Source organism: Triticum aestivum, chromosome 5A, assembly GCF_018294505.1.
Source record: "Triticum aestivum cultivar Chinese Spring chromosome 5A, IWGSC CS RefSeq v2.1, whole genome shotgun sequence".
Lineage (NCBI taxonomy): Eukaryota > Viridiplantae > Streptophyta > Magnoliopsida > Poales > Poaceae > Triticum > Triticum aestivum.
In genome coordinates, this window is record NC_057806.1 from 416,353,270 (window position 1) to 416,377,043 (window position 23,774).

General features: G+C 42.0%; 1 protein-coding gene across 1 annotated transcript; it reads left to right on the forward strand.

The window, feature by feature from the left end:
• The first annotated feature begins 220 nt into the window (after window positions 1–220).
• On the forward strand, window positions 221–12,719 carry LOC123103708 (DNA mismatch repair protein MSH6). Its single transcript, XM_044525383.1, has 21 exons — window positions 221–1,349; window positions 1,427–1,523; window positions 1,751–1,853; window positions 1,936–1,989; window positions 2,071–2,145; window positions 2,260–2,328; window positions 2,409–2,492; window positions 2,746–2,943; window positions 3,062–3,573; window positions 3,664–3,793; window positions 7,751–7,842; window positions 8,029–8,204; window positions 8,334–8,536; window positions 8,622–8,723; window positions 9,770–9,932; window positions 10,568–10,857; window positions 10,942–11,079; window positions 11,168–11,247; window positions 11,373–11,469; window positions 11,547–11,676; window positions 11,813–12,719. Exons 1-21 carry the CDS (start codon window positions 416–418, stop codon window positions 12,043–12,045), a joined length of 3,960 nt encoding a protein of 1,319 aa, XP_044381318.1. The 5' UTR covers window positions 221–415; the 3' UTR covers window positions 12,046–12,719.
• The last annotated feature ends 11,055 nt before the right edge of the window (window positions 12,720–23,774 follow it).

The window sequence follows — 23,774 nt, forward strand, 5'->3', positions numbered from 1 at the left end:
GTGGAGCTGGTTTTCTTTTCAGAGAACATGATTTTTTAAGAACTATTTTCCGTGAACATGAAATTTCTTTTAGAACTATTTTCCGAGAACATTTTTGGAACTCGCAGTATCGCCACAGAAGCGCAGCCGACCAGAACCCGCTTGTCAGCGACCCAAGCCATTACCGGGCCGACCCTGCAGGCCCGCACGGCCGCACCCAGGCCCTCCTCCTCCCCGCGCTGCTCGGCCGCAGAGCACCTCGTCTCCTCCGGCGGCAACAGACGCGCGTGTCACCCTCCTTCCCTCGCACCCATCCTCTGTTTCCCGCCACTTGCCCGCGCCATCCCCCCTATTTGATCCCCTCCGCCAAAAATCCCCCGCAAAACCCTAAACCCCGCCGGGAGAAAGCGGCCATCCCTTCCTCGGGCGCTCTCCAATGGCGTCCCGCCGCCTCAGCAACGGCCGCTCCCCTCTCGTCCGGAAGCAGAGCCAGCTCACCGCCTTCTTCGCCTCCACCCCGAAGCCCGCCGCAGAGCCCTCCCCGTCGTCGCTGAACCCTAAGGCGAGGAAGCCCCCTCTCGTCGTGCCATCCCCTTCCCCTTCCCCCGCCGCCTCCATCCCTAAGCCCGCCGCAGAACCCTCCCCGTCGCCGCTGAACCCTAAGGCGAGGAAGCCCCCTCTCGCCGTGCCCTCCCCTCCCCCACCAAAGCCGTCTCCGCCGCCGCAGCCGCAGCAGGAGAAGAAGCATGATGCAGCGGCGGCGCCTGCGGGAGAGGCGGTGGGGCGGCGGCTGCGGGTGTACTGGCCGCTGGACGACGCGTGGTACGAGGGCACGGTGGATGCCTACGACGGGGGCTCCCGCCGGCACCGCGTGAAGTACGACGACGGGGAGGAGGAGGAGGTCGACCTCGTCAAGGAGAAATTCGAGTGGGCCGCCGAGGAGGCGACGCCGCCCCCGGCCAGGAAGCTGCGACGTCTTCGGAGGATGTCTGACACCGCAAAGGCGAAGTCGCCGTCTGCGCAGGAGCATGAGGAAACTGGGGATTCCACTGAGGACGAGGACTGGAAGAAGGATGCTGCTCCGGAGGATGATTCTGATGGGGAGGAGGTGGAGTTGGATGACGAAGAGGAAGAGGTTGTTGCGGTCAGTTCGCGAAAGGGGAAATCAAGGAACTCCTTGTCCACGTCAGCTTCAGTGTCCACAGTGCGGTCAACGTCTGGTCTTGGCTCAGCATCATCAGGGTCAACGTTGTCAAAGAAGAGGAAACAAGTGGATGTTGGTGCATTGGATTGTGCTAAGAAGTTCAGCTTTCAACTAGCTAACACCCCTGAAAAGGCTGAAATGAAGGTGCCACCGAGCTGTGATACGAGTGAGTAATGGAATCTGAATTGTTGTTGAGTTTAAGTTTGGTGGTTTGGTCTGTAATTTTTGTTGCCATTGTTGCAGGAGAGAGGATTTTAGAGAATGCTCACCTTGCTCTTACTGGAGACCTGTCTGAGCGCTTTGGAAGTCGGCAGATGGAGAAGTTCACATTCCTTGGGCAGTGAGTACTTGCGGAGTACTATTTTGATTATTTCCTCTTGCAGTTTAATTATAGCAGTTTTGACAGCTTGGTTTAAACATTTTATAGTATTTGTCAAAATATTGGGTGTATATCTGGCAAAACACATGCGTTCATTAATGCAATTTATTCTAGCCATACACTTTGCTGTATCAATTGCTTCTTCTTTTCTCAATGGGCCTCTTGTTATGATGTGTTTTCAACTATAGGGGGCGCAAAGATGCAAAAGGGAGACGACCTGCAGACCCAGCCTATGATCCAAGAACTCTCTTCTTGCCTCCCCAGTTCTTGAAGAACTTGACAGGTGGACAGGTAATATGTCCATGCTGACAATTCATCCCTTTTTCTTCTCCTTAACTTGTCTTGAAAACTAACTGTCAGTCTTTATTAATAGAGGCAATGGTGGGAATTTAAATCCCAGCACATGGATAAGGTCCTGTTCTTCAAGGTACAGCTACATTTATCTAGTGCTCACTGAAGTAAAATTAAGGCTGTCGTGATTATTCATTATTCTATGAATTTGAAGTAGATGGGCAAATTCTATGAATTGTACGAGATGGATGCTCATGTTGGGGCCAAGGAGCTTGATCTTCAATACATGAAGGTGTAATTGTTTTCTTCCCCTTATTGGTGTTGCTGCTATTACTCCACTTTCCAGCTTTTAACTTCCCTTGTGATCCAGAACTCTGCTCATTTGTTGTGCATCCTATTGTTTTAGGGTGACCAACCTCACTGTGGCTTCCCAGAGAAGAATTTAGCAGTGAATTTGGAGAAACTAGCTCAGAAGGTCAGGACATATTTGATGTAACTTTATTCATCAATAGTAGATAAGTTTTCTTTTTAATAAAAACATTCATTTTATCACAGGGTTATCGGGTTCTGGTTGTAGAGCAGACCGAGACGCCAGACCAGCTTGAACTTCGCCGTAGAGAGACGGGTACAAAAGACAAGGTTTGTTTAGGTCCCATGGTCAACCAGAGTTACCGCTTTTGTAATACCGATATGCACATACCGTGACCACAAAGATATATGCCAAATATAACTAGTTTTTTCTGTTTTGATAACAAATATGTCAGTGATTTAGATTGGAAACTTCTGAGCAGTGTCCTGTTGTTTTCTATTTTTTATGTAAATTCAAATCTTGTTATTGTTGCGCTGGGAACATGACCATATCTATTTTTGTTGTTTTCCTTCTTTACTCAAGGTTGTGAGGCGTGAAATATGTGCAATGGTCACAAAAGGAACACTGACAGAAGGAGAATCCCTTCTGGCGAATCCAGATACGTCATACATCTTGTCCGTGGCTGAAAGTTATCCATGTAATTCAACAAAGAGTCAAGATGGTCATACAATTGGTGTTTGCATAATTGATGTTTCTACAAGCAAATTCATCATTGGACAGGTAGGTGGTATATGATTCTAGCATTTATTTCCAGTCATACTTGCACGCAGAGAAGAACTATCAAGCGCCCCTTATTAATTGTGTAGCCTCTTATCATTATGTAATTGTTGTTTTTCAGTTTCAAGATGACCCTGAACGTCATGTGCTATGTTCCATTTTGTCTGAAATACGACCTGTGGAAATCATAAAGCCAGCTAAGATGCTGAGTGCAGAAACTGAGAGGGCACTGAAAAACAATACAAGAGACCCTTTGATAAATGCTTTGCTTCCATCTACGGAATTTTGGGATGCAGAGAAAACTATTCAGGTAATAGAGCAATACTACAGCTCATCAGATAATCTCACTGCGTCACGAAACACTGTTGGTGTACAAAACAATGTGGGCTGTCTGCCTGACCTATTAAGTGAGCTAATTGAAGCTGGTGATCGAGCGTATGCGCTTTCTGCTCTTGGAGGTTCTTTGTTTTACTTAAAGCAAGTCCTTCTGGATGACAAATTGCTTCCATGTGCTGAATTTGAGCCCCTGACATGCTCGGGGCTCATCAACAATATGCGGAAGCATATGATACTTGATGCTGCCGCACTGGAAAATTTGGAGATCCTAGAGAATGCAACTGGTGGTCTCTCAGGGTACTACCTGCTTTAAACTCTTTATTTCTGTCTATATATTGAACTCTGTTAAGTGACACTGTGACAACATACTTTTGCGTATACTTTCAGGACCTTGTATGAACAATTGAATCATTGTGTTACTAGATTTGGGAAAAGATTGCTCAAACGGTGGATTGTAAGGCCTTTGTATGATTGCAAAGCAATACTACAGCGTCAAGGTGCCATTGCTATTTTCAAGGTTTGTGTTTTATGTAAATAATTTTCCTAGCATAAAGCTTGTTTTGCTATTCACGTAGGATTATTTGAAAACGGTATTTGCATAGCTATAATGACAAATCAGCAATGAAGACATATAACATAGTAATGGAAGCTATTTTTGGGTTGGTGTGTTTTGCTTGGGCAAAATTTGATTTACATGCAAGAGTAACACTTCAGATACATGCAAATACGATATCTTAATGATGGGATTTTCTTCTCTACTTGATCATAGAATAGGCAATGCGGCATCAGTTTGTGTACCAGGGGATATTTAGAAAAACGAGTCTGGAAAAACGAGATGGAAAACTGTAGATGCATGTATGCCATCTGGTTTCACTAACCTTTAGTACTAAGTGACAAAGCATAACAAACCCATAAGTTTTTCTTGGTTCATAGAGCACATACATGATCATATCACAAACCCATATTTGGTTTTCTTTCCTTCTTTTAAATTGCTTACAGCATAAAATAACAGAGTGCTTGCATCTATTTTTTAGTGACGTCTATCTTGCATTTCACTATAGAAAAGGCACCACCGACTCCACCACTAGCAATACCTGACATGTCGCTTTCCACCACACGGGGGCCATTGCCTTGGAATTCATTCCAACCACCACGCTCTTAGGAACCCACTATCATTGCCTACTGGGGTCGATGCCCCGACATCCTCTGCCTGCAAGCAGATTGCGGTGCCGCACTGGCCGCTCACCCTTTGTCCCTGATGCACCAAATCACCGCCTGCATTCCACAGGACCACTGCTCTGGTATCCACCCCAAGTTGAAAGGAAGGGTCAAGCTGCTGTTGTCGCACGGGGGCCTTCTGGACGCCTGAAAGCACCCACTCCCACTGTCAGCCTAAGATAAAGCCCCCCTCGCCCCCCTTGCCCGCCTCTCCCCTGGAGAAGGAAGTCGCATTGATCCGGTTGAAGGGCCCAGCGAGCAACACGAGGGCCATATGCACAAAAGGACACTCTTTTGTCCATTATATCTATCAGTGTATATAATTCAACAAAGCCCAGAGATGATAGTACATCAGTTCTTGAATACACATTGACCTAAACACCACACAGTTATGGTATCAGTATGGCTACAACATAATCCAGAAAGTTACAAGCAAGGCAATACATGGAAATGTTCTTGTGGTACATTAGGACTTTTGTGTTTATCTTAGCATACAGCAAAATCCAGAGAAAGATTCTATGCTTTGACTTCTTTTTTTCTGGTACATTAGGACTTTTGGTACATTAGGACTTTTGTGTTTATCTTAGCATACAGCAAAATCCAGAGAAAGATTCTATGTTTATCTTAGCATACAGCATAATCCAGAGAAAGATTCTATGCTTCCTTCCCCTGGAGAAGGAAGTCGCATCGATCCGGTTGAAGGGCCCAGCGAGCAACACGAGGGCCATATGCACAAAAGGACACTCTTTTGTCCATTATATCTATCAGTGTATATAATTCAACAAAGCCCAGAGATGATAGTACATCAGTTCTTGAATACACATTGACCTAAACACCACACAGTTATGGTATCAGTATGGCTACAACATAATCCAGAAAGTTACAAGCAAGGCAATACATGGAAATGTTCTTGTGGTACATTAGGACTTTTGTGTTTATCTTAGCATACAGCAAAATCCAGAGAAAGATTCTATGCTTTGACTTCTTTTTTTCTGGATCTTTTGAGCCCTTTTCCATGCAAATGTTTTGTTGCCACAAAAATTGACATCCAAACATTTTTTTTCAATTGAAAAAACTAATTCGTATCACTATATGTTTAATAACTTCTACAAATATATAATTAGAAGTGGAATAAACAAAGGTGTGTGTTGGATATTGGGTTGTTCAAACAAAAGATAAAGAGAATGGTGTTAGCATTGCAAAAACAAATTTATGAACTTCTTGCTTCTATTTCCTCTAACAAAATCCCAACATCAACTTTAGGCTCATAAGATCAATAGCAGTATAGCACACATATGCATGGAAACTTACAAATATATCTATATGGTTACTATTTCTCTCACAATCGAGCATACTGTAGACCAAGAGTGAAATGCCCCATTAGACCATAAACTCAAATTGAAAGAACAGTTTAGGCCTTAAAGTAAAAAACTGCACATTTTAGGACATAAATTGTTTTAAGCGATACACTTAAGGCCAAAAAATGGTTTGAGAGGAAATAACTGCACACGTGACTGCCACGTTGTCAGAGCCTGAACTGCGGGTGCTAGTCTAATACATGATATCCCAAGAAGGAAGTATCTGCACCGCCACATTTACTGGAAGAGGATGGATGCAAAGTGTTGGACCAGGAAATGAAGCAAGCACCAAAACACACACGTTGAGACAGAGGTATAACTGCACACGTGACTGCCATGTCGTCAGAGCCTGAACTGCGGGTGCTAGTCTAATACATGATATCCCAAGAAGGAAGTATCTGCACGGTCACATTTACTGGAAGAGGATGGATGCAAAGTGTTGGACCAGGAAATGAAGCAAGCACCAAAACACACACGTTGAGACAGAGGTTACCACTATCCAATGCGTCTTCTTCATCTTCTTCGTGGCGCCGATCACGGCACTCAACTGCGTGGTGTACCTGTGTGTGATAGTGTCTGTGCTCTACCTGTGTTGGCTCCCGGACCTGGACGCACTTCACCAGCTCCATCTATATCTCCACCCCCAACACATTACCAAGCCCATGGCTGCCTACTCCACCTCCGCCGTTGCGCTGCACTTCCCGCTCAACCTGCTCCTTGCCTTTGTCCTCGGCTTCGGCGTGGCGGCCGAGCAGGCGTTCACCAATACCAACATGGAGCTCTTTCTGCTCGCCTATGTCAGCTGGGCACACACGCTTGAGGACACCTTCGTGGGCTTCGTGTGTGCCACCGCCTTTGCCTGGAGGGACTTCTCACCTAGGGCTGGACCAAAAGCTCGTAGCTCGCGAGCTTAATGAGCGCTAGATAGCACAGCTCGATAAGCTCATAGCTCACTTAATGAACAGAGCCAATCATTGATTTCAGCTCGTCAAACTTAATGAGCTTAACGAACGAGCTAATGAGTTTCACGAGCAGCTCGTTAAGCTTGTTAGTACAACACAACACATATTGTTATCTCGCATGACAACATTTCATGGCATCTCAACCACAAGATTTTTTGCTCGTTAAGCTTAACGAGCCGAGCAGCTCGTTAATTTTCTCTCGCCGACGGCCATGGCTCGGTGCAGCTCGACGGACAGCGGACTGCATTGAGGCATGGCGTGGTGGCGTCGGCCGGCAACGTGCTCCTTTAATTTTATCCATTTTGCACCCACCCCCCCCTGCCGCGCCCTCCTGAACCGTTTGGCCGTAAGTGTATCACTCAAAACAGTTCATGGTTTGAAGTGTGCAGTTTTTGAGTTTAGGGACTAGACTGTTCTTTCAATGTGAGTTTATGGCCTAATAGAGCATTTCACTCAATTAACACAATTATTTACATAGGGGTGGGTGCCATTTAATTAATTATGACCAAGTTATTAAATGCTTTAGTACTTAGAACTGTTTTGATGTGCTTGTTGTTGCTGTCACTTTGTTCCTTAATGCTAAGTTGCTCATCTCGAGTATTAAAGAAAACCTGACCATTATATGGATCATATCTTATAGCCTTGGGATAATTACTATTCTTTGAGCTTATGAAGTATATGATGGTTATCTATTCATGGTGGGAAGCTTGTGCAGTCTCCTCAAATTAAAACGCTGCAACATAGTTATTAATGTGTGAACAAAATTATGAAATTTCAAACTGATGATTACCATATAATAGTATATTCTGATTGTGCATCTGTTTTCACTGTATATATGTATGTATCGAAGTCAGAAATTTGCTTTCATGTTTCACGTGATTATGCTTGTCATTTTACTTTTCGTTGTTGTTTTTAACGCTTTATTCATCTTTCCAGGGAATCGGGCATGAATGTGCTATGCAGTTCCGTAAAGATTTATGTAGGCTTCCAGACATGGAGCGTCTGCTTGCACACCTTTTCTCTAGATGGTAAGTCAATACCATACCTTATTAGTAGTGACATTGTGCAATAAGCTGGATTTGTTTGACTTTTGACTTTTGCATTATATATATTTTTGCTCCAGGTTTAGCTATAGAAGTTTGCATTGCTTTTCTACTCTTGGACCTTTGAATGTACTCTCTTATTCTTAATGACTCATACTACATTCTTTGCAGTGGTGAAAATGGGAGATCTAAGTCAGTTGTTCTATATGAAGACACAGCAAAGAGACTGCTCCAGCAGTTCACTGCTGCCCTTCGTGGTTGCCAGCAAATGTTTCAGGCATGTTCTTCTATTAGGGCGTTGACAGGCACAGAGGGGTCTTCTCTACTAAATGATTTGCTTTCACCAGGTAGTAATAACAACTTTCTTCATTAGTTAAGCTACACGAGGGGTCTTCTCTACACGGTGTCTGTTTTTTATCAGATTGTTTAACTGCCTCTAATGTGTAAGGTAACCTTCAAGCTCTAACTGTTTACAGGCAAAGGGTTACCAGATGTGTCATCTGTTTTAGATTACTTCAGGGATGCATTTGATTGGTCAGAGGCTGATCATAATGGTCGGATCATACCTCTTGAAGGTTGTGACCCTGAATATGATGCCACTTCCTGTGCCATAGAGGAGATCGAATCCAGTCTACAGGAGTACCTGAAGGAGCAAAGAAAGCTACTGAGGGATTCATCGGTAGTGCTATGCGTCACTAATGTTTCAAATGTCGACCATTTATTAGTTTATTTAGCAATTACTAATAATTGGTTTACTGGTGCAGGTTAAGTATGTAAATGTTGGAAAGGATACTTACCTTATTGAAGTGTCTGAGAGCCTGAGGGGTTCTGTTCCTAGTGACTATGAGTTGCAGTCTACAAAAAAGGTAATTTGACATGAATTTTCTTGTACTTGAATACGAGCATGGAATTGTACTGATACTGTTGCATGTTGTTTGGGGTGTTGATGCATGTAGTGCTATGCGGTTAGAAAAGAAAGAAAGAAAAAGATAGTCAGACTGCTCTGAGGAGGATGTAATCAATTGTTCATGCCAAAGTGATTGGTTGAAAGTTGAAACTTGAAACATGCTTTTTAGTGGATTAGTTTGACATAACTGTCATGCCTCAGTGTGTTAGAGCCTTGGAATCGGAGGGCATAGCCGTGGCCTGGAGGTGCCTGAGGGCCGATGAACGATGAAGGTCCACTGGGCGTGCGCATCTTGCCGGTGTTGTGGGGTGACAGGGGAGGAAGAGAAGAGCTTGGGGAAAATGGCCTAATATTATTGGTTGCTTGAGTTTGTCCGTACGGACCTCTCTGTATATTACGGAAAGTGCTAGTCCTAATTATCTTGCTAAAGGAAGCTTATCCTACTAAGAATTGACTTCTTTCAATCAGGGTGCTTAGTTCCAGTACTGTTTGTGTATAACCTTTCAGTCTATCCATCCTTGGTGTTAGTTGGACAACAACATTGGGATTGGTTTTGATATTTGTGTTTTTAAGAACAGTGATTTGAAACCCCTCTTTAGACCTCATATTAAATGACCAACACGTTGAAGACCTGGGTGGGTTTGCTATTTGCCTTTGCAGCATAAGCAATGTGCTCAGGAAATGTCAAGGTGGTGATTGTTAATGGCTAATCCACCCCTTTTCTTTTGCTTGACTTGTTGGGTTGATGATCCACTGATTAAGTCCATGGCTCCAATCCTTTGAAATGGTTTCTTCTAAGGCATGATGAGCTGATTACTGTCACGAGCTGTTCTATTTTGGCCCTTTGCTGGGTTGTTGTTTTGTACTAACTCTCTGCAGCATTCAATGCATTTGCTCACTTTGCCTCAACACATTGAAAATGTTCTAAAAAGGCTTATAGATGTTTTATTGAAACTGATATTTCTGTTATTTGAAGTTCATAACATAATTTCAACTTTTGGCTAGGGTGTCTGCCGGTACTGGACACCAGAAGTAAAACAACTAATATCAGAACTTTCTAAGGTTGCAACGGATAAAGAATCAATATTGAAAGGCATTCTTCAGAAACTGATTCAACGCTTTATTGAGCATCACAGCAAGTGGAGACAGTTGGTGTCTGTGTCTGCTGGTAACACTGCATCTGATGTTATTTTATTTCATTCTGTGCCCCATTGTTAGCAACTTAGTTCGACCAAATTCCTTATTGCTCCTTGTTAGTTTTCACTGTACTCCCGATCTGCTATGGCAGTTAATTGCTTAAAGGGCAACCTGGTGCATGTAGCTCCCGCTTGCGCAGGGTCCAGGGAAGGGTCCGACCACTTTGGGTCTATAGTACGCAGCCTTTCCCTACATTTCTGTAAGAGGCTGTTTCCAGGACTTGAACCCATGACCTCATGGTCACAAGGCAGCAGCTTTACCACTGCGCCAAGGCTCCCCTTCATGGCAGTTAATTGCTTCTACTAAAAAATTGGTTGTAGTTGTATGTTTCTGGCATTATATTGCCAGCTGCTGGGCAGCAACAAGGGTGATATCACATTTAAGGGATAGATGGATTTTTTGAGAGAATGTTACTAGTTTTGCATACTCTCTGAATCAACTGATCACCTTTCTACATATATAGAACTATTTAGCTTCTGCACCGCAGGAAAGATGTATTCTTCTGTATGAATTATGGTGCTAAATCTTTATGGACATAAGGACATATAAGTAGAATGATGTTTGTCACAAAAGCTCACTAGATATTATGTTGGTTTTATCATGCAGAGATTGATGTTTTGGTTAGTCTTTCTATTGCGGGTGATTATTTTGAGGGGCCAACATGCTGTCCAACTATCAGAGAATTGTGTGGTCCAGATGATACTCCTACTTTCCATGCAAGAAATCTTGGGCATCCCATTATTCGAAGTGATTCGTTAAGCATGGGTTCATTTGTACCAAATAACATTAACATGGGTGGGCCAGGAAATGCCAGCTTTATTGTTCTTACTGGTCCAAATATGGGTGGTAAATCAACTCTCCTGCGTCAAGTTTGTCTTACCATAATATTGGCACAGGTAATCCACTATCTTATATTGACACAGTTATTCCACCATCATAACTGTCAATGCTGCTTGTTAACTGCTCTCATGCTTTGACAGATTGGAGCAAATGTTCCGGCGGAAAACCTTGAGCTTTCTCTTGTTGACCGTATCTTTGTTCGCATGGGAGCAAGGGATCATATTATGGCTGGAAAAAGTACATTCTTGGTGGAGCTCATGGAGACTGCTTCCGTGCTTGTAAGATTTCTCTTTCAGATATGAATGGCTGTCACAGTTTTCATGTTTGCTTATCTATTTATTACTTCTGTTATGACTTTTGCTTCAGTCGTCAGCTACCAAGAATTCTCTTGTGGCTTTAGATGAGCTTGGGCGGGGCACATCGACTTCTGATGGACAAGCTATTGCGTACGTTCAATTAAAGATCATATCATTGAGTTGTTATGTCCTCTTGACATTATTTATCATTTTGTTACCTCATTTACTATCACAACTCTGAGATGATTGATTTGCTGCCTTATGGACTATAACAGGGCATCTGTTCTAGATTATCTAGTTCATCGTGTGCAGTGTCTAGGCTTGTTTTCTACCCACTACCATAAGTTAGCAGTGGAACATGAGGATGGCAAGGTAAAGTGTCCATATCATGCTTTGAATTCAACCATATACAGGTGTTAACCTGTGTATTTGAATACCTCATATTGTAGGTATCACTTTGCCATATGGCATGCCAAGTAGGCACTGGAGAAGGAGGTTTGGAAGAAGTGACTTTCCTTTACAGATTAACAGCTGGTTCATGTCCCAAAAGCTATGGCGTGAATGTTGCTCGATTAGCAGGTTATTTCCAAGCCAGTATTTTTGTTTTTGCAGTGCACTTACTCAAATTTGAATGCTCTTTTTGCCTGAGGCTTTACTAAGTTAGCACAAAAGGAAACACTAAGTGCTGCATGCTCATTTTGTTTTCTCCATCCAGGAATACCTGCATCAGTGCTTCAAAGGGCTAATGAGAAGTCAATTGACTTTGAGGCTAATTATGGGAAACGCCGCTGTGCAACTAAAGATAAGGCGATCTGTACACAGGAGGATAACTTTGCTACCATTAAGGATTTGTTCTGTGTTGTGAAGGCAGGGAATCATCAAGAAGATCAGGCAACAAGCTTAAGCAGGATTCGTGAAGTACAGATGCGTGCCAGGGAGATTGCATGACCCATTTAATCAGAGATCAGGCATCAAACTGACTATGGAAGCATAGTCAGTTTGCATGACCCATTTAATCAGAGGAGATTGCCCCAGTTTTTCTTCTTTTGCCTACTTGGCGGCCCTTTTGGATTGGCATCATTTTGAAAATGCAGTATTGTCAAGCTACGGAGTATGAAGCATCACAGGAGTATTGAGGCAATGGGGCAGGACATGGTTTTGCAGCGGTGAGATATGATTCGCATGGAGCTTACGAAAAGGCCAAGGGTGGCCACCTGGCCTGCCTGCACAATTTTGAAGCCAAGGAGGGTGCTTAGTTTAGTATGCCCAACTGAGTGACTAGAGGGAAGGAAATGTTGCTCTAACTGTAGCATAATCTCTGCGAAGTATGTAATTGGGTAGTAGATGGTCAGAGACTCAGAGTCGTGTATATAGCTACTGAAAATCTAACTACGTTGGTCAGCTAATCCAAGCACCAGCATCTCGAAACTACCATGCAGCCGATACATAGCAGCCGAACATTGGACGATGCGTGATCTAACCATTGGCCTCCACTTTGTCCAACGCCTCCACTTTGCCAGCATCTAAGGGCAATACCCAAAAAGATGTCATTTGTCCATGGACATGGTCGGACGTGTCTGCGGACAGCGATTGGGTGCTCAGCCACCTAATGTTGTCACTTATTTCTCCCCCATTTTATCACTTCAAATACAAAATTTAGACATGGTTTGGATATATTACAAGCTAACTAGATACAAATTATGTTAACTAAACCTTCTAAAACCTACTCTCTTTGTAAACTAACATAAGAGCGTTTAGATCACGATCTAAATGCTCTTATGTTAGTTTACAAAGGGAGTACATGATGAGCTGGGCATGATTTTGAGTGCATGTATAGAAGCCGGCTCCAATGTCATCGCTCTAGCCGTGGGCGTTGCCCAAGCCCTCGTGGGATCCGTCCTTGGTCGTTGTGTCATGCTCATGTTGCCCAAGCCGTCGTGTGATCTGTCCCTGGTTGATGTGTCAGGCTCATGTTGTAGGTTCTGAGTGTTTTTTTGCAGATCCCTCAATAGGATATCTGCCAGACGAGTAGATCGGATGGTAATAGTGACAGAGTTTACCAGGTTTAGGCTCTTGATATATGACGTAATATGTATTCCTGCTAGTGTATTTTAATTGTATAGGGTTACATAGATCAAGGGGCTGAGCAAAGTTCTTAGGTTCTATATGTCTATATTTAACTAGCCTCACGCTGGATTATATGGCTACCGGGGCCTAAGGTTATAGGTACTAAGTTGGTTAGGAGGAGTCCTCCGGGCGTTGGTTGTCTTGTCGTGTACTCCAAGCCTTCCTAGCCAAGCCTTCCTAGCCCATCTGGTTGTAAGACCATGGGCTTGGTTGATTAGCCCATGAGTTACCGACCTAGGGGCTCCAGGCTGATTTCTGCTAGGGCGAGGCAGCCTTGGCCGTAACACCGTCAGTAGCCTCCGAATTGATCCTCGAATCCGACTTCTTTCTGAGCGGGGCCAATTTGCTCGTGCGGCCCGCGCAAGCTTGTTGAAGTCAAAACTGACTCTCCTCTTCTGGAATTGTTGATGTAGATAGCTGATCTCCACAACGAAGTCATCTCGAAAAGTAGGCTCCCGTAGGCCGGTTTCCCGCGGAGTAGTCGTGAAATCTATTGGAACCAGAGCCCAAGTCCTAGAGAGAGACTGGACCAGACTCGACTTCAATCGGTCGAACCAGACCATATTGGTCAGGCCAACAACATGAGGCGCTTGTGGGTTCTTGGGACCCACTCGTGCCACGTCCTGTTAGTCATTATGACATCCGCTCGTGCCACGTCCTGCCAGTCATTATGACATGACTGGACGACACGTTTCAGGTACCGGTGCCATTAATAGAAATGCCTCGACCTTCACGCGTTTTAAGCGTGGTTAGTGGTGAATGAGTAGCCCAAACCCACCGCATGTCACGACATTACACCCGCTGCTTCCTATCCCGCAGGGATTCATAAAGAAGAAAAACCCACCGAGCGAGACACGTGCCTAGTTTCTCCTCTTTCATCCATCTCTCTCAAGCACCCTGCCGCCATTGCTGTTGATGCCTAAGCTCCACTGCTTGCTCCACCTCGCTCACCAACGCACGTGCACCATTGATGGCTCCCAAATCGAGCAACACATGGGCGGCAAAGAGTGACATATGGGGAAAAGGACACCACCGACAAAGGACCTGCCGTACCCAAAGGCAAGCTCAAGGCGGCTTCCGACACCAAGGGCAAATGGATGCCCTCCACCGCCACTGCTGGGCGCCTCCAGCACCTCACCGAGATTGACCATCTTCTGCCGCCAGGGTTTGTTGACTGGAGGTCACTGGTAACGGAGGACGAGGACGGGGAGACTATCGTCGAGTCCCACCCATGCCCGTGTGGAGAAGAGCGGGTATGCTTGATACGTCCATTTTGCATCGTGTTTTTCTACTGTTATTTATAATGTTTTTATCCATTATAACACTTTTGTGGAGTAATTCTAATGCCTTTTTTTCTAGGAATATGCAAGGTTAACACAAAGAGGGAGAATACTGACAGCTAGAATTTTGGACTTGAAAAAGCTATGTCAGAGATATCTATTCTGCACATCTCCAAATGAGCTGAAATTTCACGGAGAATTATTTTGGAATATATAAAAAACATTGGAGAAAAGAAATACCAGAGGGGACACCTAGGTGCCTACTAGGCACCAGGGCGCGCCACTCCCTCCAAGCACGCACTGGTGGGTAGTGGGCTTCCTGGCCCACCTCCGGTGCCCATCTTCCGGTACATAAGGTCTTTTGACCTAGAAAAAATAAATAAGAAGAGGACTTTCGGGATGGAGAGCGTGGCCGTCTCGAGGCGGAACTTGGGCAGGAGCACTTTTGCTCTCTGGCGGAGCGATTTCGCCAAGGATATTTCCCTTCGGGAGGGGGAAATCGAAGCTATCATCATCACCAACAACCCTCTCACCGCGGGAGGGCCAATTTCCATCAACATCTTCACCAGTATCATCTCATCTCAAAACCCTACTTCATCTCTTGTGTTCAATCTTTGTATCAAAACCACAGATTGGTACCTGTGGGTGACTAGTAGTGTTGATTACATCTTGTAGTTGATGCTAGCCGGTTATTTGGTGGAAGATTATATGTTCAAATCTATCATGATATTTAATACCCCTCTGATCTTGAGCATGAATATGTTTTGTGAGTAGTTAGTTTGGTTTTTGAGGACATGAGAGAAGTCTCGTCATAAGTAATCATGTGAATTTGATATTCGTTTGATATTTTGATGATATGTATGTTGTGATTCCCTTAGTGGAGTTATGTGAACATCGACTACATGACAATTCACCATATTTTGGCCTAAGGGAATGCATTATGGAGTAGTTATTAGAAGACGGGTTGCTAGAGTGACAGTAACTTAAACCCTAGTTTATGCGTTATTTCGTAAGGGGTTGATTTGGATCCATATGTTTAATGCTATGGTTAGATTCTATCTTAATTCTTCTTTCGTAGTTGCGGATTCTTGCGAGAGAGATTAATCATAAGTGGGAGGCTTGTTCAAGTAAGAACATCACCCAAGCACCGGTCCACCCGCATATCAAATTATCAAAGTAGCGAACGCATCAAACCAACATGATGAAAGTGACTAGATGAAATTCCCGTGTGTCCTCAAAACGCTGTGCTTGCTATAAGAGATTGTTTTGGCCTGTCCTTTGCTACAAAAAGGATTGGTACTACCTTGCTGCACCTATTGTTACTATTGCTACTTGTCACTTGTTACAAATTATCTTTCTATCAAACTACCCGCTATCGACAATTTCAGTGCTTGCAGAAATTACCTTGCCGAAAATCGCTTGTCATTTCCCTCTGCTCCCCGTTGGGTTCGACACTCTTACTTATCGAAAGGACTATGATTGATCCCCTATACTTGTGGGTCATCAAGACTCTTTTCTGGTGCCGTTGCTGAGGAGTGAAGCGCTCTTGGTAAGTGGAAATTGGTAAGGAAAATGTTATACTACGTGCTGAAATTTATTGTTACATGTCACTATGGAGAACAACCCTTTGAGGGGCTTGTTCGGGGTATCTTCACCTCGACTGGAAACACAAAGAGTTGCCCCTAAACCTACTGCACCTACTGAAAATATTGGTTATGAAATTCCTTCGGGTATGATAGAGCAACTGCTAGCTAATCCTTATGCAGGAGATGAAACGAAGTATCCTGATATGCATTTGATACATGTGGATGAAATTTGTGGATTGTTTAAGCTTCCAGGTTTACCCGGAGAAGAGGTTAATAAGAAGGTTTTCCCTTTAACTTTGTGGGTAAAAGCATTGACATGGTATAGGCTATGTGATGATATTGGAGCTTGGAACCGGAACCGGTTGAAAATGTAATTTCACCAAAAGTTCTATCCTATGCATCTAGTTCATCGTGATCGGAATTATACATATAATTTTTGGCCTCGTGAAGGAGAAAGTATAGCTCAAGCTTGGGGGAGGATTAAGTCAATGTTATATTCATGCCCCAATCATGAGCTCTCAAGAGAAATTATTATACATAATTTTTATGCCCGACTTTCTCGTAATGATCGATCCATGCTCGATACTTCTTGTACTGGTTCTTTTATGAAGAAGACTGTTTAACTTAGATGAGATCTCTTGGAAAGAATTAAACACAACTCTAAAAATTGGGAACTCGACGAAGGTAAGGATTCAGGTATAAAACTTGAGTTTGATTGTGTTAAAACTTTTATGCATACCGATGCTTTTCACAAGTTTAGCACTAATTATGAACTTGACTCTGAGATAATAGCTTCTTTTTTTGAATCATTTGCTACTCATGTTGATAACCCTAAGGAGAAGTGGTTTAAATATCATCCCCCTATTAAAGAAAATATTGAGGAACCCGTTATAGTTAAGGATGAAACTATCATTTACAATGTTGATCCAGTTGTGCCTACTGCTTATATTGAAAAACCACCTTTCCCTATTAGGATAAAGGAACATGCTAGGTTTCAACCATGGTTAACAAAAGTAATATTAAAGTACCTAGATCCTCTGAACAAATTAAAGTAGAACCTAGTGTTGTTATGGTTAAAGATCTCTTGGTCGATAATATTGATGGGCATGCAGGGCCGGGCCCACAGTTGTACAAACTGTGCGGCCCGCACAGGGCCCATAAATTTCAGGCCCCCCAAATTTTTAAATAAGCCTAGTATGTATTTCTGAAAAAAAAACTACTCCTGCACAATGGGCCTCTCATGGCGTTGGGCCGATCCAGCGCGTCCGCAAATCTCCTGATCGACCGATCGGAAACAGGATCATAGGTGCCCTAAAAAATAGGAAACGGGATCATCGGGAGTATCAGATCGATCTCAAAAGGCAAAATCACAAAACCACCCGCGTCTACGTCGCTACAGCCTATAGGAAGCGGAATCGTCGCGTCACCGGCGATGCTCTCAGGCCACCGCTGGATTGAAAATGGGATCGTCGGATTGATCAGCGACCATGACAGTTCCAACAAGAGGAGGAGATCACGATTTGCTCATTCCCAACGCATTTCTCCTCAAGTTTCAATGATAGGCAAAATCCTCTTTCTATAATCCCCGGGTTAATCTATTTTTCTTCAGTCAATTTGACTCTGTAGTCTTCTTATAACCCTATTCTCCATAAAATTGAAGGGAAAAGGGAGATATAGGGGTCCAAAGACAAGGGGATTACCTAGCAGCAGAGTGGTCCAAGGGCAAAGTCAGCAAGGGGATCGCATGCCTAACTTAATCCTTCAGGTTATTTTGTTTCAATTTAATGCCATAATTCATGTGTTGTTTGTGTGCTAAGATTTCATCTAGAAAAGTAGTTAAGCTTTGTTGGACATTTATTTGAAGATTGCTTACTGCCCCTGCTGCGCGGTAGAAAAGTAATTCAAGCTAAGAACAAGTTTTTCAAAGAATAAGTGTGATTCTTGATATATTATATTTCTATGTAACACATTATAGCCTATATATTACTATTATAGGTCTATTTTTCTAGTGTGCTAGGCCTTGTTTTAGAGTTTGGCACAGGGCCCCATATTTTGTCAGCCCGGCCCTATGGGCATGTTATTTATTTCTGTGATGAAGCTGCTAGAATTGCCAAACCTGATACTAAAGATACGAATAAGCATGTTGTTGGCATGCCTGTTGTCTCAGTTAAAATAGGAAATCATTGCTATCATGGTTTATGTGATTTGGGTGCTAGTGTGAGTGCTATTACTTTTACCTTATATCAAGAAATTAAGAATGATATAGCACCCGCTGAAATAGAGGATATTGATGTAACTATTAAGCTTGCAAATAGGGACCCCATCACACCACTTTGGATTGTTAGAGATGTTGAAGTCTTGCGTGGGAAAATAAAATATCCCACAAAATTTTCTAGTTCTTGGTTCACCACAAGATGATTTTTGTCCCATAATATTTGGTAGACCTTTCTTGAACACTGTAAATGCTAAGATAGATTGTCATAAACAAACGACCAACGTTAATTTTGGTGATGTGTCTCATGAGTTTAATTTCTCTAAGTTTCATAGACAACCTCATGATAAAGAGTTACCTAGTAAGGATGAAATAATTGGTATTTCTTCTATCTCCGTACCTCCTACTGATCCACTAGAACAATATTCGCTAGACCATGAAAATGATATGCACTTGCATGAAAGAAATGAAATAGATAAAATATTCTTTGAACAACAACCTATCCTTAAGCACAATTTACCTGTTGAAACTCTAGGAGGTCCTCCTCCACCTAAAGGTGATCTTGTGTTTGAATTAAAGCAATTTTTTGGCACTTTGAAATATGCTTATCTTGATGAGAAAAAGATATATCATGTTGTTATTAGTGCTAACCTTACAGAACATGAAGAAAAGAGATTACTAAAAATTCTGAGGAAGCACCATGCTGCTATTGGATATACTCTTCATGATCTTAAGGGCATTAGTCCATCTCTCTGTCAGCACAATATTAATATGGAACCTTATGTTAAACCCGTTGTTGATCATCGACAACAATTGAATCGTAAGATGAAAGAAGTGGTAAAAACTGAAATATTAAAGCTTCTGGAAGCAGGTATAATCTATCTTATAGCTGATAGTAGATGGGAAAGTCCTGTTCATTGTGTCCCTAAGAACGGAGGTATTGCTGTTGTTCCTAATGATAAAAATGAACACATTCCACAAAGAATAGTGAGTGGCTATAGAATGGTAATTGATTTTAGAAAATTAAACAAAGCAACTAGAAAAGATCATTACCCTTTGCCTTTCATTGATCAAATATTAGAAAGATTATCTAAGCACCCACACTTTTGCTTTCTTGATGGATATTCAGGTTTCTCTCAAATACCTGTATCACAACCTGATCAAGAGAAAGCTACTTTTACTTGTTCTTTTGAAACTTATGCTTATAGGCGTATGCCTTTTGGTTTATGTAATGCACCTGCAACCTATCAAAGATGTATGATTGATATATTCTCTGACTTTTGTGAAAAGATTGTTGAGGTTTTCATGGATGATTTCTCCGTTTATGGAACTTCTTTTGATGATTGATTAAGCAACCTTGATCGAGTTTTGTAGAGATGTGAACAAACTAATCTTGTCTTGAATTGGGAGAAGTGCCACTTTATGGTGAATGAAGGCATTGTCTTAGGGCATAAAATTTCCGAGCGAGGTATTGAGGTGGATAAAGCTAAAGTTGATGCAACTGAGAAAATGCCATGTCCTAAAGACATTAAAGGTATTCATAGTTTCCTTGGTCATGTTGGTTTCTATAGGAGGTTTATTAAAGAGTTCTCTAAAATTTCTAGGCCTCTCACTAATATCTTGCAAAATGATGTTCCATTTGTTTTTGAGAATTATTGTGTAGAAGCCTTCGAAACACTTAAGAAAGCCTTAACTTCTGCACCTATTGTTCAACCACCTGATTGGAACTTACCTTTTGAAATTATGTGTGATGCTAGTGATTATGTTGTTGGTGCTGTTCCAGGACAACGAGTTGATAAGAAACTAAATGTTATCCATTATGCTAGTAAAACCCTAGACAATGCCCAAAGAAATTATGCTATTACTGAAAAAGAATTTTTAGCAGTTGTGTTTGCTTGTGATAAATTCAGATCTTACATTGTTGATCTAAAGTAATTGTTCACACTGATCATGCTGCTATTAAATACCTTATGGAAAACAAAGATGCTAAACCTAGACTTATTAGGTGGGTTCTCTTGCTACAAGAATTTGACTAGCATAATGTTTTATCCTAGACTACATTGTTGATCTAAAGTAATTTTGCATCGTGTTTTCCTACTTTTTATAGTGTTTTTATCCATTATAACACTTTATAGAGTAATTCTAATGCATTTTCTATCATAATATGCAAGGTTTACACAAAGAGGGAGAATACCGACAGCTGGAATTCTGGACTGAAAAAGCTATGTCAGAGATACCTATTCTGCACATCTCCAAATGAGCTGAAATTTCATGGAGAATTATTTTATAATATATAAAAAATATTTGAGAAAGGAAATACCGGAGGGGGCCACCCAGGTGCTCACTAGGCACCAGGTCGCCACCCCCTCCAGGCGTGCCCTGGTGGGTAGTGGGCTCCCTGGCCCACCTCTGGTGCCCATTTTCTGGTACATAAGGTATTTTGACCTAGAAAAAAAACCCAGGAGAGGACTTTCAGGACGGAGCGCCACCATCTCGAGGAGGAACTTGGGCACACGCACTTTTGCTCTCCGGCGGAGTGATTCCGCGGGGGATACTTCCCTTCGGGAGGGGGAATTCAAAGCTATTGTCATCACCAACAACCCTCTCACCGTGGGAGGGCCAATCTCCATCAACATCTTCACCAGCACCATGTCATCTCAAAAACCTAGTTCATCTCTTGTGTTCAATCTTTGTATCAAAACCTCAAATTTGTACATGTGGGTGACTAGTAGTGTTGATTACATATTGTAGTTGATGCTAGTTGGTTATTTGGTGGAAGATTATATGTTCAGATCTGTCATGAGATTTAATACCCCTCTGATCTTGAGCATGAATATGTTTTGTGAGTAGTTAGTTTTGTTCTTGAGTACATGGGAGAAGTCTCGTCATAAGTAATCATGTGAATTTGATATTCGTTCGATATTTTGATGATATGTATGTTGTGATTTCCTTAGTGGTGTTATGTGAACGCCGACTACATGACACTTCACCATATTTGGGCCTAATGGAATGCATTGTGAAGTACTTATTAGATTATGGGTTGCTAGAGTGACAGAAACTTGAACCCTAGTTTATGCGCTATTTCGTAAGAGGTTGGTTTGGATCCATATGTTTAATGCTATGGTTAGATTTTATATAATTCTTCTTTCGTAGTTGCAGATGCTTGCAAGAGGGGTTAATCATAAGTGGGAGGCTTGTTCAAGTAAGAACAAAACCCAAGCACCGGCCCACCCATATATCAAATTATCAAAGTAGCGAACGCGAATCAAACCAACATGATGAAAGTGACTAGATGAAATTCCCGTGTGTCCTCAAGAACGATTTACTTACTATAAGAGATTGTTTTGGCCTTTCGTTTGCTACAAAAAGGATTGGGCTACCTTGCTGCACCTATTGTTACTAGTGCTACTTGTTAATTGTTACAAATTATCTACCTATCAAACTACCTGTTAACGACAATTTTAGTGCTTGCAGACATTACCTTGCTGAAGACCGCTTGTCATTTCCTTTTGCTCCTCATGGGTTCGACACCGTTACTTATCGAAAGACTACGATTGATCCCCTATACTTGTGGGTCATCAAGACTCTTTCCTGGTTCCATTCCTGGAGTGAAGCGCTCTTGGTAAGTGGAAAGGAAAAAAAATTATATTACATGCTGAAATTTACTGTCACTTGTTACTATGGAAAACAATCCTTTGAGGGGTTTGTTCGGGGTATCTTCACCTCAACCGAAAGCACAAAGAGTTGCTCCTCAACCTACTGCACCTACTAAAAATATTGGTTATGAAATTCCTTTGGGTATGATAGAACAACTGCTAGCTAATCCTTATGAAGGAGACGGAACGAAACATCCTGATATGCATTTGATACATGTGGATGAAATTTGTGAATTGTTTTAGCTTGCAGGTTTGCCCAGAGATGAAGTTAAGAAGAAGGTTTTCCCTTTATGTTTGGTGGGACAAGCATTGACATGGTACACGCTATGTGATGATATTGGAGCTTGGAATTGGAATCGATTGAAATTGTAATTTCACCAAAAAAATTATCCTATGCATCTAGTTCATCATGATCGGAATTATATATATATATAATTTTTGGCCTCGTGAAGGAGAAAGTATTGCTCTAGCTTGGGGGACGCTTAAATCAATGTTATATTCATGCTCCAATCATGAGCTCTCAAGAGAAATTATTATACAGAATTTTTATGCTCGGCTTTCTTGCAATGATCAATCCGTGCTCGATACTTCTTGTATTGGTTCTTTTACGATGCAGACTATTGAATTCAAGTGGGATCTTTTGGAAAGAATTAAACACAACCCTAAAGATTGGGAACTCGATGAAGGTAAAGAGTCAGGTATTAAGCTTCAGTTTGATTGTGTTAAATATTTTATGAATACAGATGTTTTTCACAAGTTTAGCACTAAATACGGACTTGACTCTGAGATAGTATCCTCTTTTTGCGAATAATTTGCTACTCATGTTGATCTCCCTAAGGAGAAGTGGTTTAGATATCATCCTCCTATTATAGAAAAGATTGAGGAACCAGTTACAGTTAAAGATGAAACTAACATTTACAATGTTGATCCACTTGTGCCAACTGCTTATATTGAAAAACTACCTTTCCCTGTTAGGATAAAGGAAAGTCTTAACCATGGTTAACAAAAGCAATATTAAAGTACCTAGACCCTCCAAACAAATTAAAGTAGAACCTAGTATTGCTATGGTTAAAGATCTCTTGGTCGATAATATTGATGGGCATGTTATTTATTCTAGTGATGAAGTTGCTAGAATTGCCAAACCCGATACTAAAGATAAGAATAAGCCAGTTGTTGGCATGCCTGTCGTCTCAGTTAAAATAGGAGATCATTGCTATCATGGTTTATGTGATTTGGGTGCTACTGTGAGTGCTATTCCTTTTACTTTATATCAAGAAATTATGAATGATATAGCACCTGCTGAAATAGAAGATATTGATGTTACTATTAAACTTGCAAATAGGGACACCATCACACCACTTGGGATTGTTAAAGATGTTGAAGTCTTGTGTGGGAAAATAAAATACCCTACTAATTTCGTTCCTCGTTCCGCACAAGATGATTTTTGTCCCATAATATTTGGTAGACCTCTCTTGATTACTGTTAATGCTAAGATAGATTGCCATAAAGAAATGGTCAGTGTCAACTTTGGTGATGTGTCTCATGAGTTTATTTTTTCTAAGTTTCGTAGACAACCTCATGATAAACAATTACCTAGTAAGGATGAAATAATTGGTGTTGCTTCTATTGCCGTACCCCCACTGATCCACTAGAACAATATTTGCTAGACCATGAAAATGATATGCACATGCATGAAAGAAATGAAAATAGATACAATATTCTTTGAACAACAACCTATCCTTAAACACAATTTGCCTGTTGAAACTTTAGGAGGCCTTCCTCCACCTAAAGGCGATCCTTTGTTGAATTAAAGCAA

What these genes read in the sequence shown, in the direction of transcription:
- LOC123103708 (XM_044525383.1), top strand. Translation starts at nt 416, where the DNA reads ATGGCGTCCCGCCGCCTCAGCAACGGCCGCTCCCCTCTCGTCCGGAAG. An exon ending in TTGATCTTCAATACATGAAG is followed by an intron (nt 2,146 to 2,259) that starts GTGTAATTGTTT and finishes CTATTGTTTTAG; the next exon opens with GGTGACCAACCTCACTGTGG. An exon ending in TGGAGAAACTAGCTCAGAAG is followed by an intron (nt 2,329 to 2,408) that starts GTCAGGACATAT and finishes ATTTTATCACAG; the next exon opens with GGTTATCGGGTTCTGGTTGT.